We start from the raw sequence: 22,780 nt of genomic DNA on the forward strand, positions 1-22,780 counted from the left end.
ACTGACATCGATTTGTTGTAGAATCATGGAACATATTTTGTGTTCAGACATAATGACCTTTCTAGACTCTGAGAAGCTCATCTACAGAAACCAGCATGCTTTTAGGAAACAGCAGTCATGCAAGACACAGCTGGCACTCTTTGTGCATGATATACAACAGGCTATAGATACCAGCTCCCAGGTTGAAGCCATATTTCCCGACATTTTGAAAGGCATTAAACTCAGTTCCACACTGTTGCTTGCTCCAAAATGTGCGCACTTATGATCTATCTGATGACATATGTGGTTGGATGCAAAGTTTTCTAACAGACAGGAGCAGTATGTCATCCTGAATGGGGTGACTTCAACAGAAACAAGCGTACCTTCAGGTGTGCCCAGGGCAATGTAATAGGTCTGTTGGTTTTTACGTTTACATAAACGACCTGGTTGATGGTATTGACAGAGGCATTAGACTGTTTGCCAATATACTTTAGTCTACAGGAAAGCAGTATCACATGAAATTTGTGAACAAATCAATGAGGATTTGCAGAAAATAAATGCATGGTGTAATGACTGGCAGTTATCCTTCAATATTAGTAAGTGTAACCTATTGTGTATAACAACGTGGATATCCCATTAATGAATGAGTACAAAATAAATGCCTAGCCTTTGGAAGCGGTAACATCCATCAAGTATCTGGATGTGACTATTTGAAATGATCTCAAGTGGAATGATCAGATTACACAAGTAATGGGTAAGATGAACTCTAGACTACAGTTTATTGGTAGAATCCTGAAGCGATGCAGGCCTTCAACAAAGGAATTAGCTTACAATATGTTAGTTCATCCAGTCTTAGAGTATTGTTCATCTGTATGGGACCCTTACCAGTTGGGTCTGATTCAAGAGATTGAGAAGGTCCAAAGAAGAGTGGCAAGATTCATGACTGGTACATTTAGCCATCGCGAGTGTGTTACAAATCTCATAGAAAGTTTGAAGTTGGACACACTTGCAGATAGACAATGCGCTAAATGGAAGGGGCTGCTCACTAAATTCCAAAATCCCATCTTCACTGAGGATGTAGAGCCTATATTACTACCTCCAAGTTTCAAAGCACGCAATGATCACCATTCAACGATAAGGGAAATTAGTGCTCTGGCTGAGGCGTTCAGACAGTCATTTTTCCCTAGTTCGATCCGCGAGTGGAACAGAGGGGGTGGGGGGAAGGGGGGGAATATGGATTTGGCGTGAATAGTACCCTTCATGACACACCGCTTGGTGGCTAGTGGAGTATATATGTAGATGTAGACAACTCGCTCAATGAAAGATATATACCCAAAGACTGGAAAGTTCCACAGGTCACACCAATATTCAAAAACGGCAATAGGAGTAATCCCTAAATTACAGGCCCATATCTTTAGCATTCATATGTAGCAGGATTTTGGAACACCACTTAAATTGGAAAGAACACCTAGGGGAAGGCAAACCAAGGACTGTGTTTTATTGGCAGAACACTTAGAAGATGCAACAGAGACTGCCTACAATGTGCCTGTCCTTCCTTTTTTTGGAGTATTGCTGCACAGTGTGGGATCCTTACCAAATAGGATTAATGGGATACACTGAGAAAGTTAAAAGAATGGCGACACATACTGTATTATTGAGAAATATGGGGGAGAGTGTCATGGACATGATACAGGATTTGGGGTGGACATCATTAAAACAAAGTTGTTTCTCGTTGTGGCAGGATCTTTTCATGAAATTTCAATCACCAAATTTCTCTTCCAAATGCAAAAATATTTTGTTGATGCTGAACTACATAGGGAGAAATGATAATCATAATAAAATAAGGGAAATCAGAGCCCTCACAGATTTTCATTTTTTCCGCACACTGTTCAAGAGTGGAATAGTAGAGACTTATTGTGAAGTTGGTTCGATGAACCCTCTGCCAGGCACTTAAATGTGATTTCCAGAGTAACCATGTAGATGTAGATGTGGAAGATGAATGACAATTGTTAGTGGCCATAAAAAAGTTCGAGTTCCAACCATGTTGAAAACCTGTTTTAATAGCAACTTTAAATCATTTTCTTGAAAGAAAAACAACTTATTACACTATATTTTGTTCTTTCTCTGAGAGGTGGGGGGGGATGTCTCCCCCCCCCCCCCCCACCACCACCACCACCACCACCACCACCACCACTGTCCTTGCTTCTGTTTATGGGTGCCCTTGCTCTAAGACCATTGGATGAATCCTTTATAACCTGATGATATGAGATAAATTGTTCACATGTGGAAATCTCAAATCATAAATGTCATCTTTTGTATAAAAGTAAAAGCTTAAGTTTTAGATGTTAATCTGAACAATAAATTTGTATCTTATATACCCTATATTTTTTCTTTCTCTCAATGTTTCTTATAGAGAAAAATTAACTGTGTAGTCCAAGTATTAGCCCTTTTGCAAGGTAATTATGTTATTTATAAGGAAATGTTTTATTCACAGAGAGCTCCAGTACAATTTAATTAGATCTCATGCAGCAGGTGTAGGAAATCCACTGAATCCAGAGAAGACAAGAATGCTTCTAGCACTTCGAATAAATGTTCTTGCTAAAGGCCACAGTGGTATATCTCTCCAAACATTACAACACTTAATCAATGCATTTAATGGTAAGACTGTTAAATTTTCACATGGCAGTGAAAACATTGTTAAATGATACATTTCATATTATTATAAAAACCACATGTTGTAGAAAAATATTGAAGTTTTATTTTCTAATACTATCAATATTAAGCACTAACACATACTAATTAATACATCATTAAAAATTATGTAGTATAGACATGTCAAAAATAGAAAACATTCATCATCACATACTTCCTAATCATTTTTTTAGATGTCAAGCAGTGCCAGCTATGTAATGTGTGACTCTTTCTGCAGGGGTTTTATGAGTATTAAAATTTGATGTTACTTTTTTGGAAATTAAAAAAAAACAAGATTAATTCTTTTTTGTTGTTTATATTCATGTACAAGCTCTTTTGTGTACCACAGAGGTAAGTTTCATCACACTGAAATACTATATTTATTCAGATAATGATATATTTATTTTATCTGGTGCCATTTATTTACAGAACATATACTTGTAATTAGGAGACATCAACTTACTCATGTATCTTAATAATTAGGATACATATTCCAAATTATATAACTTAGAACTTTTGATTCATTTCCATGTGATCAAATGAGGACTAATTTGAAATGTAAGGTTACTAAACTTGTGATGGACAATTTTGCAACACATGTACTCTTATATGGCTTGGATGCATGTTATATTTAAACACAGACAGCACAGCCATGCAAACGTTCATTCCAGTGATGTACCAACGAATGTATCCCTGCATAGGAAGGATATGCAACAATCCTCTACAGCCTCATCATTATATTATGTTGGACACCCATGTAATTTGTGAAGCAGCCTATTTTATATAATAGTCAAAAGAGATGGAAATGACTACATGTTAGTGTGAGAGCTGTATAGGTAGTAGTATAATACCCTCATTTGAAACACCATAACTACACCACATAAGAAACTGGAAAATAGATTCATCCAACAATTTAATATGTACTAGTGATGTCAAGAATGGTAATAAAAGCACATGGAAGATAAAAATACTACAATTTGCATGTTGTGCATGTGGAGTCATCAAAAATAGGCATTTGCTGAATGCCTATTGTTGATGACTCCAGATGCACAACATGCAATTTGTAGTATTTTTAACTTTAGTTCTTTATGCAGGCTTTGTTACCTTAGAGAGTAATACTGTGAAACAGAGCATTTAAAATATGGTATTAAGCAAGACAAGACTCACCACCACATAAAGTCATTGTATCATTTTGAAATTATTACTGTTATGTGATAGTTCTTATGAGCAATCTTTTAGGTATTTTTAGTCTACAGAAGTACCACAGACCTGGCAATGAAAAATAGCTTGCACTGCTTCTAGAAGCAGACTGCCATAGGTTGCTGGATGAATAAAGCCTGCCAAGTGATTGGAAAGTTTGCATGCCATTCTCATTTCCAAGAAGGGCTGCTGAACAAATAAACACAACTGTGTGTTGTTATGGATGATTTCAATCTGTTGTACAGTTTTGGAATGAGTTTTATGCTTGTCTATAACAACCTTTCTAGAGGCCAAAAATATCCTCTGTAGGAAGCAGCACTCATTCTTCAAACAACAACCATGTGAAATTCTGCTCACTCTGTTGATCCAAGAGAGGATACATTGGAAGCTCCATGGAACTGTTCAAGGATGGTGCTGTTGTGTACAGAGAAGACACTGTGCGACAAAATTGTAACAGAATGCAGGAAGACCTGCAGAATATTGACACTTGGTGCAGGAATTGACAGCTGACCCTCAACAAGAACAAACTGAATTTTAATAGGATCCTGTAGGATTATGTGGTACACAGTAAATGTACATGTAGTATAGACATGTCAAAAATAGAAAACATTCATCATCACATACTTCCTAATCATTTTTCTTACATTCTAATATCCATGATTCTAAGTAGCAATATATACAAAGTTAATGTGATAAGTACTCTTCAACACTATTAAATTTCTTTTCCATCAGATAATCTTTGAGGTTCTTTGAAAACTTAGTGTCATGTACATTGCCAGAAAACTTTTTAGGCAGACTACTTAGTAGTTTTATATCTGAGTGCTGGGATCTTTTTTCAAGCATTGTCAGTTGGTGGGATATGCTTTGTATGCCATTCTTCCTCTGTGTGTTGTGGATGTGTACACTAGCATTTGTAGTTTACTCTGCACTATCTTTTAGGACATATATTATAGTTTTATATATGTACATGGATGTAAAAGTTAAGGTGCCTAGTCTTTTGAAGCAATTTCTGCATGTTTCAAAAGTCTTTCTTCATAATATGGCCTTGGTTGCTTTTTTTTGTGATGTGAACACCCGTTTTATTTCTTGAATGTTTAAGTTTCCCCGGACTATCACTCCATACTGCAGGTATGGTTCAAAGAGTCAGTGGTATACTGTGCACAAAAGCTGTTTGTCTGAATACTGTGACACCTGCTTCATAATGAATATAATGAAGCTGAGTTTCTTACTGACAGAATTATTATGGTGGTTCCATTTCAGCCCGTTATCCACAGTAATACATAAGAATCTTGTGGATTCTACTTCTTCCAGTCTCATTTCATCCACCTATAAATGCATGCGCACAGCCTTCTCTTTATTTGTGAACCTTACATACAGTCTTTTTTTAGATTTATGACAACTTCATTTTCCAGGAGTCACTGAGCTGTGGTGTTTGCAGATATCTATGCTCTTCTGTCAAGCTCTACCACATTTTCATCATTGTTCAGTATTGTCATGTCATCTGCATACAGTATTTTCTTCTCCTTCTCTTCAGTACCTATGTCATTAACAAATAGATTAAACAGCAATGGCCCAATTACAGATCCTTCCAGCATTCCATATTTCATGGCTTTGGTTTCTGACTGACATGTATTCCCTATTGATATATATGGTTTCCTGTTGCGTCTGTATGATTTTATCCTCTCACCTGCTTGTCCTCAAATATCATAGTTTTCCAATTTTCTTACCAGTATTTCATGAGCAACAGTGTCAAATGCTTTGGAGAGATCCAGAAACATTGCAGATACAACTGTATAATATTTTCTAAATATAATTTTTAATTGATTTGTTTGTTAATACTACAATTTACCATAGTTTAAAAAAAAAATGTGTTCATGCTGCTGGAAAATAATATTTCAGCCAGTATGAAAGTGTTCTTTTCTACATGTAATAATTTAATTATTTTCTTTACAGCTTCATGTTTGTCATGGGTGCCTGAACAAGGCTCAGTGGGAGCCAGTGGTGACCTAGCACCCTTAGCTCATCTTGCCTTAGGACTGCTGGGAGAGGGCAAAATGTGGAGTCCATCAACAGGCTGGGGGGATGCCAAAGATGTGAGAATGCATTTCATCATTTGTATTAAAGCTCAATAATTTACAGTTTTTTATTTTTTTAGTTGTTTGTACATCATGTAAAAAGTGGCTAGCATCCACTCAGGGATGTAGAAGAAGTCTAGAAATATATCAGTGTGTCACTCTGACTAATAATTATTGTTAACAATACTCTGCCCATGTAATATTAACAGATGGGATTTATTATATAAAATACATTTATTTTATATATACTGAAATTGACTGCAAGTTAATAACTTACTCGAGACAAACAAAAGATGCTAACATGAAATATTACTGTTGCTTTGCCACTTACACTATTCAGAAGCTGTTTCATAACTTACATATGTTTATCACTTGTTTATTTATATACCAGGTGGTTATAATTAAACTTTCCCTATTTAACAATTTAACATGTTATAACGTGGAAACTAATTACCATACTGGTACCGAACTTTGTAGCATTAATGTCCAGAGTATGGGGTGCACGATTTCCGTGCATCACAGTGCCACCATCCAGTTCCAACTCTGGCCACCAGGTGCCATGATCAGTCATCATGATTCTTAGTCTCACACACCTGACCAGTTGCAGTGCACTTGTTGATGCTTGAGCTTGGACAAAAGGAGCAGGGCATTATTCGTGGAGCTCTATTATCAAAACAACAGTAATGCTGCAGCTGCTCTTTGAGAATATTGCTGGCTGAAAGGATTATGGAAGTGTCCTGTTCCTCACCTGCTGTGTTGAGCATGATGAAGAAGTTTGAATCAATTGGAGAACTGGGCATCACTCCAGGAAGAGACCAATGAGCGGTTGCGCCACAGGTGGTTGATGAAATCACTGTTGCTATGGCAGGCAACACTGTGCACAATTCTCAATCGTCAGGCAGTGCGTTTACTATGTCATCACAGTTGAACGTCCCATGGTCCACTGTACAGAAGCTGCTTCAAACCAATCTCAAATCATATCCATACAAGATCCATATCTACAGCAGCTTGCACCTTGGGATGCACAAAAATGTGTTGACTTCACTCTCCAATTTTTCACAAGGATTGATGTCGATGAGAGCTGGCCCTCGACCATCCCACGGACAGACGAAGCTCATTTTTCTCTGACGAGTGAGGTGAACATACAGAATTGCCGAGTGTGAGGATCTTCACCTCCAGTCACTGTGCACGAAGTTCCTATGTACGGTGAACATGCCTATGTTCATCATTGGCCCATTCGTTTTCGAATAGGTCGGCATTCGAGTACCAGAGACGTGCAGTGTTACTGGCCAGCATTAAAGTGATATGCTTCACCCTACAGGAGAGACACACATTGAACTCAACAGTTTTCACGCTAGATGAGGCCCCACCACACATCGCTCATGAAATTCACCCGCTTCTCCAAAACACATTTGGAAATGATTGAATTATCAGCTGATCATTTCCAAATGCTTGGTCGGCACAGTCACCTGATCTCACTCCCTGTGATTTCTGGTTGTGGGGCTATCTGAAGGACAGGGTTTACCAGGGGAACATTCACACATGTGCTGATCTGAAGCACAGTATATTAAGAGGGGTAGCCAACATAACTGCAGACATGCTTTGTTCTGATGTCCAATCCTGCAGTTTCAGACTCTTCTGAACACTGATGGGCACTATATTGAGCCCCTTTTGTAGCAGCAAGGGTACCAATATGTAATGGTATGATGTATCATAGCAGCACATTAAAGGTGTTTCAACTGAATTGATTCTGCATTATTTCTCTTCCCTATGTCCTTAACATTAATGCTACCAAATTTGATACTAGTACGGTAACTAGTTTCCGGTTTACAACATGTTAAATAGGGAAAGTTTAATTATAACCACACATTAAATATCTGAATGCTATGCTGTAAAAATGTATAAAAATGTTAGTGAAAATATTGCTGTGTAATGAAAAGTGGTTGTTTTTGTCTGAAGATAGGGATCACCTTACTGGATCATCTGTCTAGCTTGCTTACTTAATCGTGCCCCCACTACCTTATAGTGAAGAGGATGCAAAGGACCTATACAGTTCTTCATGCCTATAGTCATAGCTATTGTCTCTCTCTCTAACAGTCCCCTATATTCTAGTAACTCTTCAGTTACATAGTCACAGGTCTATCTTGGGCGTCATCATACTTTTTTATCTTACATCTTTACCTCCATTAAACTTTCAGTACTAACTGCACATGTTCAAGTCACTCTGATTGTTCCACTTGGATCATCTGTCTAGCTTGCTTACTTAATCGTGCCCCCACTACCTTATAGTGAAGAGGATGCAAAGGACCTATACAGTTCTTCATGCCTATAGTCATAGCTATTGTCTCTCTCTCTAACAGTCCCCTATATTCTAGTAACTCTTCAGTTACATAGTCACAGGTCTATCTTGGGCGTCATCATACTTTTTTATCTTACATCTTTACCTCCATTAAACTTTCAGTACTAACTGCACATGTTCAAGTCACTGTGATTGTTCCACTTGGATACTATACTCATATCCTCTTTCCTGCTCAAATATGGCTTTTTACCCAGAACCAGGATAAGTATCTATACACTGTAGGTGAAAAAATTTGTGTTCTTTAGTAGTTCTCTTTCTTATTGAAGAAGTTTTGTCTCATCACAGTCAACAGTAAGTCTATTACTCCATCTCTTTTCCCAATCTTTTCTTTCGACTTTCCATTTGAAATTATGAATGACTCTAAGTGCATTCAAGCGGCTACTTGTGCTAGCAGTTTCCTATCCACTGAGATTTTGTCTCCGTGTGTCATAGTATTATTCTTACCGACATTCACCTCCATTGATCTGTCATTGTGGAGCCATACTAATTTATTACACCTACTTCAGTCATTTCATACTATAGAAGGTTCTATTAAGCTTTACTTGTATGTGTATTCCAAGCAGTTACAAAATACACCTTTATTTTATGCACATAAAGAAAGTTTTCTAAAACAAATTTCTGTACAAGATCTTATTAATAATTGCACTACATAACTCTGTGACATTTTAGATGTTTAGACAAGTATCATGTTTTTCCAATACAGAACCACAGTTAATAAATACCTGACAGAAAACATGTTGTTTATAAATGTCATGTATGTTTCATATATTTGATTACTGAACCATTAATACCTTTCCTGATGCAAAATGTCCAATGAAATTTTTTTGTTAGCATAGGGGAAGAAGTTTTCAAATGAGATTTTTTTAAAATAAAAATTTAAATAACTTCTGCTTGATATGCTCCAGACACTCAAATGTCACACACATTTGAATGTGTGTTTGGTGTAGTGTGATCAGTCACAGGAATGAACACATAGAAATATCTTTATGCACATATTTTTAAGATGATGAACTAATGCTATTTTGAACCAAAAGGTTGCTTTGAACATGGGAATGCTTTACTAGGCAAGCTTTAGGAAATGGTATGCCCTTTCTTTCTTCTGACCACTGAACTAACTCACCCAGTCAGCTATAGGGGACCTACAGTTTAATATGGGCTCCAAATTTGGAATTATTCTTATACACAAACAACTGTCACAGATGAAAACAGAATAAAGGACAGAAATAATTCTACAACTCGCTCATAATGAACCCTTGACCATTTGATCTGTAACCTGTCACTTACCCAGTTAGCCATCAGCCCAAATACTGTAAAAACACAATCAACATTTTCATCTATGACTATACTCATATTTTTTGTCTCCAATATCTACATAATTATTGAAAGAATTTAAAAAGGCTGTGTGGCTGGTTAAAGACAGTCACTGATTTTTCTGAATTTGTTTATTAACTGCTATATCACTTTTTGGGTTGAACCCATCACCTGATGACCTACTACAAACAGACAAAAGTAACAGATGTTATGTTAGAAATTTTACGGAAATACAAATTTCATATACAAATCAGTTCTAAATGAAAAATATTCCAGAACAAAAGGTTTTCTGATTCAGAAATGCATAATACTTTAGAAGCAAATACATGAGACTTTGATGTAGATGTCAAATATTGTCATTGTTAATGTGTAGAAGACAAGAAGCACCATTTGTTGCACAGTTTGACCCTAACTGCTGAAATACCATACTAGCAATGACAAACTCCACTGTGTGTGCTGGGAGGAAGGCTTGGTCATGGTAGGCAGCATAGCTGTGTTGATGCATATATTATGTAAAATGAGCTTATAAAAATCATTGGAATGCTTTTTGTTTGTATCCCTATGTAAAATTGTCAAGAACTGACCACCTGAAATCTTTCATAGTGCAAAATTGACTACATAACATAGCATAAAAATACATTTTCATTTTGATTATAAAGTGCAAACACATACATCTGATAGAGTTAAGACTTCACAAATGTATTTACCATTTCAGTTTCACAACAGAGCAAAGATTCATGGTCATTATTTGCTCGACCTAATACAAAATTGATGTAACATTAGATGAAGTACAAACCAAACATTTTATAGGTATCATACATATGTCATTTTGAAGAGAAACCCTAAAAGTTTTTTTTCACATATACCACCACACTGTAGTTTGGTAATTTGCTGATAGTCAGCGCTAGTCACAAACATGACAAGTTCAAATACGGAGCGAGCTGTTTCATGAAATGGCCTCCCCGATCATCAGATCTCACTCCGTGGGACTTTTCTCTGTGGGGACACATTAAAGATCTGGTGTATGTACCGCCTCTACCACGTGATGTATGGAAAGTGACTGCCACAGTCGATACCGCCATACTGGGATGGGTATGGCAAGAATTCAATTATAGACACACACACCCACCCACCCACCCACCCACACACACACACCTACACACACATACACACACACACACACACACACACACACACACACACACACACACAAACACACACACACACTACTGGCCATTAAAATTGCTAGCCATGAAGATGACATGCTACAGACATGAAATTTAACTGACAGGAAGAAGATGCTGTGATATGCAAATGATTAACTTTTCAGAGCATTCACACAAGGATGGCGCCGGTGACGGCAGCTACAATGTGCTGACATGAGGAAAGTTTCCAACCGATTTCTCATACACAAACAGCAGTTGACCAGCATTGCCTGGTGAAACAGTGTTGTGATGCCTTGTGTAAGAAGGAGAAATGTGTACCACCATGTTTCCAACTTTGATATAGGTTGGATGCTTATCGCGATTGTGATTTATCGTATCGCGACATTGCTGCTCGCGTTCGTCGAAATCCAATGACTGTTAGCAGAATATGGAATCGGTGGGTTCAGAAGGGTAAAACGGAATGCCGTGCTGGATCCCAATGGCCTTGTATCACTAGCAGTCGACATGACAGGCATCTTATCCGCATGACTGTAACGGATTGTGCAGCCACATCTCCATCCCTGAGTCAATAGATGAGGTCGTTAGTAAGACAACAACCATCTGCATGAACAGTTCAATGACATTTGCAGCAGCATGGACCATCAGCTCGGAGACCATGGCTGTGGTTACCCTTGATGCTGCATCACAGACAGGAGCACCTGCAATTGAGTACTCAACGACGGACCGGGGTGCTTGAATGTCAAAACGTCATTTTTTCAGATGAATCCAGGTTCTGTTTACAGCATCGTGATGGTCACATCCATGTTTGGCGGCATGGTGGTGAATGCACATTGGAAGCATGTATTTGTCATCGCCATACTGCCATATCACCCGGCGTGATGGTATGGGGTGCCATTGGTTACATGTCTCGGTCACCTCTTGTTCGCATTGACAGCACTTTGAACAGTGGACATTACATTTCAGATGTCTTACGACCCGTGGCTCTACCCCTCATTTGATCCCTGCAAAACCCTACATTTCAGCAGGATAATGCACGACCACATGTTGCAGGTCCTGTACGGGGTTTTCTGGATACAGAAAATGTTCGACTGCTGCCCTGGCCAGCACATTCTCCAGATCTCACACCAATTGAAAACGTCTGGTCAATGGTGGCCGAGCAACTGGCTTGTCACAATACTCCTGTCACTACCCTTGATGAACTGTGGTATCGTGTTGAAGCTGCATGGGCAGCTGTACCTGTACACGCCATCCAAGCTCTGTTTGACTCAATGCCCAGGCATATCATGGCCGTTATTACGGCCAGAGGTGGTTGTTCTGGGTACTGATTTCTCAGGATCTATGCACCCAAATTGCGTGAAAATGTAAGCACATGTCAGTTTTAGTATAATATATTTGTCCAATGAATACCCGTTTATCATATGCATTTCTTCTTGGTGTAGCAATTTTAATAGCCAGTAGTGTATCAAAAGTCTAAAAAGCCAGTTGCAGTTGCTTGTTGTCTGCCCATTAATCAAAAGGGTTAGATTTAACTAGTTATTGATGTAAATTTCCATATCTTCAAGTACATCCAAATTATTATCCTCATTCTCAGTGTGCAATAATGATAAACAGTTTTCAATGAAAGCTAGATGAGGATTCTGTTTCCGTCAGTGGTATTCCAGGGCGCTACCATTACTATAGTATCAATACTCCCTGAAATGTATTTGGAACCCCCTTCCCATTTGGCCAATCTAATAACACTCACAGGGCCCACATTTGGTCCTGCACACCTGTGTCGCAAAATTTATTTTTTGGGACTTTAAAACTATGTCACAGAATCTGCCCTAGTTTGTTGCTGTTCAGAAACTGAACTCATATTGATTTTTTTTAATTTTTTTATTTTGAAATATATTTGCAGTTCTCTCAGATAATGAACCATGCTAAGAAAAGAGGCTATGTCTAATGTTTTCCTTGTTTGTTATGAGCAGACAACCAGTATCCATAACTGGTTTTTTAGCCTTTTCGATGAACTGTTCTTCCATCACAATAAAATAAAATAATCCAGTATCTGATTGTCTGAGTTACTGAAGACTTTTCATTTATGAAATTTTAACTTAGATGAAATTACATTTATCTTGCATTAGGTTGGGTGAGTGCTGCCCCATGAGTCTTTGTTCTGTTGTCAAACTGAATTTGTAAATTCATTTGTGAAGTTTTAACTCTACTTATGTTGTACATATTTGCCCTTGGTCAGATGAGCAATGACCTAAGAACTTTTACTTTGTAATAAAAGTGAAAATGTATTTTTATGCTAAGTTACATTGCCAAATGCACTGAAAAAGATTTTAGGTCATCATTTCTTGACAATTTATATATATGTTGGTTTTATATAATATGCTGGTTTCATATAATATGTCACTTGAATTTTTATAAATAAGGTAGGATTTTTGCCAATGTGTGAGCAAGAAAATTTTAATTGCTTTATATAGGGTGAGTCACAAGGTTTTCCCCTGGTTTCTGGCGGGTATTCCTCAGGTTATTTGGAACAAAAAATGTAAGTAAAGTAATGGGATCAGAGCCATAAACTCAGAAAAATGGCAGAAAAAACTTTTATTGTTTGATTTCACTATCGAAAATTTACATAATAATTAATTTAAACAATTTTGTAGCAGCCTCTTGCATTCAGAGTGGATTTAAAGCAAGTGTTCAAGATTTCCTCCCAGCATTTGAAGCAAAGATTCACACAGGAGTGAACCATGCAAGAAGCATTTCATAATTTCACATGCTCATTCCTTATTGACATTGCGGCATCGAAAATTCGTTGTATGAATTCTTCTCATGTTTCCCCCTTAACTTCATACACAATGTCTTTCATCCATCCCCAGATGCAGTAATCTATGGGTGTTAAATCTGGGGATCTGGCAGGCCAGTTGATAGGGCCCCCGTGACCTATCCATCGATATGGGAATTGCTGATTAAGACCGCATGGTGGAAGTGTGCAGGTGCCCCATCATGTTGGACATACATGTGGCATCTTGTTTCCAGAGGAACGTCTTCAAGAAGGTGCAGTAAGTCTTCTCGTAAAAAGTTACCATACAACTGACCATTTAAATTTCCTGGGAGAATAAACGGCCCCAGTAACTGGTCACACACAACACCACACCAGACATTGACACTGAATCTGCATTGGAATTGAGATACTACCATGGCATGGGGATTTTTGTCTGCCCAGACATGCGTGTTATGCATGCTGTTGATGCCATCTCTTATAAGGGTTGCCTCATCACTGAACATTATGAAGTGATAGAGCTGTCAATTTACATTTATCCAGTTACAAAAGTGCAAACGGTTGGCACAATCATGTGGCTCTAAATCGTGAACTTTCTGCACACGAAAAGGATACAATCCATTCTCATATAGAATCCTACATACCTTAGATTGTGAAATGTTCAATTGGGCATCTAGGCATCTTGTACTTTAATGAGGACTGCACTCTACTGAATTAAGAATGCTTTCGTCTTCTTGAATGTCATGATGTCTTTTGGGGTGAATACAAATACTGAGAAGAGTACCAGTTTCTAACAATGTTCATTACGTTCCACTAAATGTTTTGGCACTCAGAATCCTACGATTAGGATACCAATGGTGATATTCAGCAACAACAGCTTTTGCTTTACCATCACAGGAGCCCAAAATGTACACCATCTCTCCATACTCCTGTGATGAAAACCACAAAGTGTACTATACACAGGAGACAATAACAGTGAACAGTGACTGCAGTATTGACAACATGGTTGTTACGCAAACGTACCAGTCACTGCACTTGTCTACCTAAGACTGAACATTGTTGTTGTGGTCTTCAGTCCTGAGACTGGTTTGATGCAGCTCTCCATGCTACTCTATCCTGTGCAAGCTTCTTCATCTCCCAGTACCTACTGCAAACTACATCCTTCTGTATCTGTTTGGTGTATTCATCTCTTGGTCTCCCTCTACAATTTTTACCCTCCACGCTGCCCTCCAATACCAAATTGGTGATCCCTTGATGCCTCAGAACATGTCCTACCAACCGATCCCTTCTTCTAGTCGAGTTGTGCCACAAACTTCTCTTCTCCCTAATCCTATTCAGTACTTCCTCATTAGTTATGTGATCTACCCATCTAATCTTCAGCATTCTTCTGTAGCACCACATTTTGAAAGCTTCTATTCTCTTCTTGTCCAAACTATTTATCGTCCATGTTTCACTTCCATACATGGCTACACTCCATATAAATACTTTCAGAAACGACTTCCTGAGACTTAAATCTATACTCAATGTTAACAAATTTCTCTTCTTCAGAAATTCTTTCCTTGCCATTGCCAGTCTACATTTTATATCCTCTCTACTTCGACCATCATCAGTTATTTTGCTCCCCAAATAGCAAAACTCCTTTACTACTTTAAGTGTCTCATTTCCTACTCTAATTCCCTCAGCATCACCCGACTTAATTCGACAACATTTCATTATCCTCGTTTTGCTTTTGTTGATGTTCATCTTATACCCTCCTTTCAAGACACTGTCCATTCCGTTCAGCTGCTCTTCCAAGTCCTTTGCTGTCTCTGACAGAATTACAATGTCATCAGCGAACCTCAAAGTTTTTATTTCTTCTCCATGGATTTTAATACCTACTCCGAATTTTTCTTTTGATTCCTTCACTGCTTGCTCAATATAGAGATTGAATAACATCGGGGAGAGGCTACAACCCTGTCTCACTCCCTTCCCAACCACTGCTTCACTTTGATCATGTGTCCTGTGAACCCAAGTGTAGTGCTCCATACACCATGGCATGTTTTAGAACTCTGTTGTAGCTCCTTAATTGTGGATCTGATTGTATTACTGAATTTACATTTTTTGTTCCAAATAACCTGAAGAGTAACCTCCAGCAACTGGGGGAAAACCTCATGACTTACCTTGTATATTGATACACGTTTTTGGCAATGTTGCCTTAAAAATGTAAGTGTAATATTTATACTGGCCACAAATCTGTGTGGCATTCTTTATACATGCATCAACATGGTTAGGCCAATTAGCACGACTGAGCCTTCCTCTCAGAGCACAGTGTAGCACTGGCCATTGCTTGTATGACATTTCAACAGTTAGGCTTGAACTGTGCAACAAATGGTGCTTCGTGTTACTCTACACATTAGTAATGAAAGTATTTAATATTTATATCAAAGTCTCATGTGTTTTTATGTAAAATTATATGTATTTCTGTGTCAGGAAGCCTTTTGTTCTTGAATATTGTTTGTTTAGGACTGATTTTTATAAGAAATATGCATTTCTGTGAAAGCTGTAATGTGCCGACTGTTACTTTTGTCTGTTTGTAATAGCTCATCAGATGACAGGTTAAACCAAAAGGCAGCATGAGAATTAACAAACAAATTCAAGAAAAACCAATGTCTCTTTTTAAGCAATCACAAAGCCTTTTCAAATTATATCCAATAATTATATTTATAATAGTTGCATGCCTCTACAATAACATTCAGTCTGATTTAGAATCTAATATCTCCATTATAGTTCTTCAGAATAATTCTATTAACATTTTCAAATTATTTTAATAACTCACCCAAATGTGGTCAGATAAGCTCATCAAAAGCCTCTGACATTTGAACAGGTAGCTGCTCTGTCATTTTCAAGACATGAACTGCAGTTTAAGCTGCTGATGCTGTGCAGAGTAAACCCATTGTAAATGAAGCTGCATAGACATGGACCATATAAGAAACCATGCATGAAGATATACTACACATAATCACCTCCTGCTAGAGATAACTTCTATCAAAACACATTGATAGTAGGCAAAGGAGTCATGCTCACTTTGTTCCAATTCTCTCATATACCTGAAGTATTTAGTGTTTAACTGGTACACAAACAATGTAGAAATTGTTGCCAAAAAGCTAAAGCTCTGTCCACTGGGCAGCCACCATGTCATCATCTGTGAATGGCATCATTCAGATGCAGTATTGAGGAGCATGGGGTCACCACACTGGTCTCCCAGCTGTTACCAGCTTCCCAGACCTAGGAGCCACTACTTCTCACTCAAGTAGCTTCTCAGCTGATATCTGTGGCAGTTCGAAACATCGATCCATGTGATCTCTCTTTATTGTGATTTTTGAATTCACTTTACATCTAGCTCTGTTCTGTGTTGTTACATTTTTTGATCACAATGTGAATAAAGTATATCATTATGATAAAGTGGCATTAAATGTTATTTTTTGCTGTAATATCATTACTTGCCTCATTGTGCCTGTACTGAGGAAACGTATCTGGCAGTACTGGGAATCAAACTCAGGTCCTCAATATAGGTTACTGAGCCTTCAGACAATGGTCTCCTTTAGAGCTAACTAACAAAAAGGCAGTAATTGTACAGGAAATACTGAAAAAATCTTTTTTTTTTTTTTTTCATGGAAGGTATTGAAGTCTCACAATTTGGAGCCAATGAAACTTGGACCAAAGGAAGGCATTGCACTCATCAATGGAACACAGCTTATCACATCCTTGGGAGCTGAAGCAGTAGAAAGGGCTTATTTTATAGCAAGACAAGCTGATGTAGCAGCAGCTCTAACCTTGGAGGTTCTCAAAGGAACATCAAGAGCTTTTGATTCTGATGTTCAAATGATTCGTCCACACAAGGGCCAAATAGCAGTTGCTAAAAGACTGAGAGCTTTACTGCACTCAGAATTTTATCCCTCTCAGATTGCAGGTTTGTATTATTAAGATATCTTGTGTCACATTTACATATTCTTAATGTATGACTTTTTCACTTTTCTTTCCTTTATGTAAATGAAGACATCCTTGAAGCATTGAATCTAGAGTGAAAGTAACTGTTTAAACACTTTAATTGCATGATTTTTATTTCCTGTTCTTCTAAGTTAATGAAAAAGAAGCACTTTATAGTATATTTCAATTGCTTGGAGATTTATGTATAGAGAAGTGAAATTAGAAGAGGAAAAAAGAGATTTCCAAACTCTTTAAGCTCATTGTATATAAGATGAAATTCTGAAAACTAAATATGGGTAGCTATCAGCCTCTACCAATAAATTTTTTATGGCAAAAAGGGAGAAAGGAGAGCAGATATCCAAGTCACCTGACCTCAATACCATTGAGTACATCAAGGACCCCATCAAATGATACATATATGCTTTGGATCCAGCTGGTACCAGTCTCCATAATTTGTAGATGTTGATTGGACAGTCATAGATTTGGATGTCTCCCCAGTGTTTTCAGTTTTGAGGAGTCCATGCCACTATATGTCACCACAAGCACCAGGGCAAAATGATTAGGATGGTGTACTAATGTAATTGCTCATGAGTGTATGTTGAAGATATATTTGAATATCTTATTACCAACAAAACTATTTTCACTGTATCCCGAACACAAGAATTACATCAGTTTTTTTGTCAAGTCATGTTTGAAGCTAACCATAAATCTCAAACAAGAGACTGATAACATAAAAAATGGCTTTATCATGGAGAAAAAGATGTAGATTAAATTATGTAAGCGTATAATTTTTACTCCCGAGATACATAGGGAGGGGATTCTGAAAGATCTGGGAGCCAAAAATAAAAATACGTAATACATACTTACAAAAACAGAGATATTGTAATGTTCCTTCCTTACAATCTAAATGAAATTGTCCTCATGGGTGTGTAAGTAAGGATAAATACTAAACATATTTTCATTTAATGGGTTATAAGATTTTAGTAAATTTATGACACACTATGGCAGGAAAAAAAGGCTGTTATCAATATAATTTAGCCATTAGGTTTACTGGGCACTTCAATGACAATACAAAATCATTATGGAGCTACCCATAAATGTGCTGAAATCATCTGAGATAGTAGGTAACAGTAATCTGAAAACCGTAAGAATGTCTAAAAATTGTTATTTTATAATCAAAATTAACTTAGCTTTCAGAGATAACTGTAACTTAATTGTGCCACTAATTTTTCTTGTAATCCATAATTTTCTTTGGTTAAAAAAATTACATAATAATTAGAAAACTCTCATTGGAAAATTTTGAACTAAATCTCATAAAATAATTTCAAGTTTATTTCAAAGATGGCAAAATTCTTAAAGAAATAAAAAGTAGAGAATTCAACTTTATTTTCATTTAGGTAAATAAATCAAGTGTTCCATTTCACTTTCAAATACACTGAGGTGACAAAAGTCATGGGATACCTCCTAATATCATGTCAGACCTCCTTTTGCCCAGCAAAGTGCTGCAACTTGATCTGGCATGGACTCAACAACTCATTGCAAGTCCCTTGCAGAAATATTGAGCCATGCTCTCTCCATAGCCATCCATAATTGTGAAAGTGTTGCCAGTGTAGAATTATGTCCCATAAATAGTTGATGGGATCCACATCGAGAGAAATGGGTGGCCAAATCATCTGCTGAAATTGTCCAGAACAATTGTGGCCTGGTGACATGGCACACTGTCATCTGTGAATACTGCATCATTCTTTGGGAACATGAAATTCATAAATGGCTGCAAATGGTCTCCAACTAGCTAGATATAACCATTTCCAGTCAATGATCATTTCAGTTGGACCAGACAATCCAGTAGAATTATGTCCCATAAATAGTTGATGGGATCCACATCGAGAGAAATGGGTGGCCAAATCATTTGCTGAAATTGTCCAGAACAATTGTGGCCTGGTGACATGGCACACTGTCATCTGTGAATATTGCATCATTGTTTGGGAACATGAAATTCATAAATGGCTGCAAATGGTCTCCAACTAGCTAGATATAACCATTTCCAGTCAATGATCATTTCAGTTGGACCAGACAATCCAGTAGAATTATGTCCCATAAATAGTTGATGGGATCCACATTGAGAGAAATGGGTGGCCAAATCATTTGCTGAAATTGTCCAGAACAATTGTGGCCTGGTGACATGGCACCCTGTCATCTGTGAATATTGCGTCATTGTTTGGGAACATGAAATTCATAAATGGCTGCAAATGGTCTCCAACTAGCTAGATATAACCATTTCCAGTCAATGATCATTTCAGTTGGACCAGACAATCCAGTAGAATTATGTCCCATAAATAGTTGATGGGATCCACATCGAGAGAAATGGGTGGCCAAATCATTTGCTGAAATTGTCCAGAACAATTGTGGCCTGGTGACATGGCACACTGTCATCTGTGAATACTGCATCATTGTTTGGGAACATGAAATTCATAAATGGCTGCAAATGGTCTCCAACTAGCTAGATATAACCATTTCCTGTCAATGATCGTTTCATTTGGACCAGACAATCCAGTCCATCCCATGTACACACAGTCCACACAATTAGGGAGCCACCAACAGCTTGCACAGTGCCTTGTTGACAATTTGGGTTCATGGGGTCTGTACCACACTCGAACCATTCCATCAGCTCTTACCAACTAGAATCAGGACTTATCTGAGCAGGCCATCATTTTCCAGTTGTCTGTGGTCAACCAATGTGGTCACAAGCCCAGGAGAGGTACTGCAGGCAATGTCATGCTGTTAGTAAAGGCACCTGTGTCAGTCATCTGCTGCCATAGCCCATTAATGCCAAATTTTGTTGCACTCTCCTAACGAATACATTTATTGTATGTCCCACATTGATTTCACACAGTATTGCTTGTCTGTCAGTACTGACAACTCCAAGGAAACGCCACTGTTCTTAGTCATTAAGTGACAGCCGTCGGCCACTGCGTTGTTTGTGGTGAGATGTAATGCCTGAAATTTGACACTGTGGATGTCAGAATACTGAATTCCCTAATTATTTTCAAAATGCAATGTCCCATGCCTCTAGCTCCAACTGCCATTCCATGTTCGAAGTCTGTTAACTCCCGTCATGCAACGTAATCGTATCAGAAATCTTTTCACATGAATCGCTTGAGTACAAATGACAGTTCCACCAACTCACTGCACTTTTATACCTTGTGTACATTATACGTCCACCATCTTCAAATGTGTATATCACTATCCCATGACTTTTGTCACCTCATTGTATGTTCCAATAAGAAATAGGAATATAAACATTACTGCTGAAGTAATGGGGTGTTATAATTAAGTTTAAAATATTTATTCTGATTGGAAAGCTTTTTCCTTCAGATAGACACTGTAACTGAGAGGAAGATGGTTTCCAGCAGTCCCAAGAGAACTCTTCAGACACAATACCTTCATAACCACTCTTGAATGAGTTGGGTGTAGACATATAAAAATGTTCATGAGCTTCATTGTAATCCATAATGTTTTCAACTAAAGTAAATTTACCTACACCAGGAAAACCATGTGCATACACTGTTTTATTGAAACCATTCTAAATATCATCATTCCATCACCTCATAACTTCAAAAGTTCAATCACAAAACATCAGTCCATACTTTGAAAATATGAACCTTTATTTCATACACTTCCACTGTGAACTTTGATACTTTTCAATAAATCCGGTTTTATTATTAAGTGTAACAATAGAGGAAGACAGAAAATCAAATTCTTTTGCAATGTTAATATAATTCCACATTAATAGAAAAATTGCAAGTTGGTACATAAAAAATACAGCAGCATCTTCTATTAAAATATAAACCAATACATTCCTTTTACTGTGACAAGGTTGTACATTGACAGAACCACTGCATCTTTTCCACAAATAATCACTCAAATGACCAACTAAGTGTTCAGAACAAAATTCAATGGATGCATGCATTTGTGTGTGTTCCCCTGTAACCTCACTTTTTTCACAACCATTGTGGTGGCATCTTGATGACTAATAGATATCATGACTGTGTGGTTACATACATTACAACACCTCATTCTCATTATGTCACAAGCCTAGAAAAATCATATGTGTCAGAGGAACTTATTTGGTACACTTGCACTAGGCCATTCTAGAATGCATGTAACAAGCAACAGTGCATTGCAGCAGCTTACACAGTCTATTGAGCACCCAGAGGAGGCCCCAAAGGATATGACAATTTATTGAGGACTCACAATGGCTACTAAGGAATAAATGACATCTTGGCTTTTGGCAAGATTGATGTATTTCTGCAGCAGCTTATGGAATAGCTTACACAACCTATTGAGCACCCAGAGTGGGACCCCAAGAGACAGATATTGTTTTAAGGACCCAGAGTGGCTACAAAAGAACAAATCACTTCTTGACCTATGACAAGTGCAATATATTTTATTTCCTAAAAAGATGTATAAGCAATAGAAACACCCATTGAAATAAATTTAGCAATATCTTTACATCCTATGCCCCATATACAAAAATACGCCACCACAACCAATGAAAAAAAAATAGGTTACAGGACTTTGCCATTTTTGAAACGACATTTGTATTGGAAGTAATTTTAGTGTCTCACTTTAAAACTTTGAGGAGCTGTAGGTCACACACAGAAAAGCAATGTTTGTTAAGGAATCTACTCCTTTTAACCTAATGTACATAACATTTTTATTAACCCTTTTTATTAAAAGCATTTTCACATAACTTGACAACAGATATTTAAACACAGTGCCCTAAGCCTTATCACATGCATAACATCACTGCAGTCAATAACTCTCCAACTCTGTTGAAGGTGGCAGGATTATGTTTCCTGTCATGAAATGCATCATATTCCCAAAGACGAAACCAGATGATGTGATAGCCTTACAACAGTTCCTACTCAACTGCCAAATATATTTTTAAAGTTAGCTGTACTTTAACATCAACAATGCAATATACTGGGATTCCATTGTGCTCAAAACAAATTTTGTTCTGTACAGATAGTGATATTGTGTCCACTGATTTTGTAAGTGTAATATGCAGAAACTTATGGAAAACTACTTCAGTTTACTGTACTGGCAGAGTTACAGTTCATGAAGATGACTGACAATTATTCCAGTCCAAATATTCATGGAAAAACATTTATTATTGAGACATAACAGCAACTACATTTTTTTAATAGCCCCAAATATGACCACTCTAACTGTTAAAATAACTGATACATGTGAAGTAGTCATA

The 22,780-nt window shown here is 37.5% G+C and overlaps 1 protein-coding gene across 1 annotated transcript in view; it reads left to right on the forward strand.

Moving 5' to 3' along the window:
* The window catches only part of LOC126248030 (histidine ammonia-lyase-like), a 276,752-nt gene that overhangs the window by 158,708 nt on the left and 95,264 nt on the right, over nt 1–22,780 (forward strand). The window contains exons 8-10 of the mRNA XM_049948632.1: nt 2,474–2,637; nt 5,824–5,963; nt 17,206–17,497. Of these exons, the coding sequence (XP_049804589.1) occupies nt 2,474–2,637; nt 5,824–5,963; nt 17,206–17,497 (596 nt within the window). The remainder of the gene's footprint in view (nt 1–2,473; nt 2,638–5,823; nt 5,964–17,205; nt 17,498–22,780) is intronic.

This window comes from Schistocerca nitens, chromosome 3, assembly GCF_023898315.1.
Source record: "Schistocerca nitens isolate TAMUIC-IGC-003100 chromosome 3, iqSchNite1.1, whole genome shotgun sequence".
NCBI classification, from domain to species: Eukaryota; Metazoa; Arthropoda; class Insecta; order Orthoptera; family Acrididae; genus Schistocerca; species Schistocerca nitens.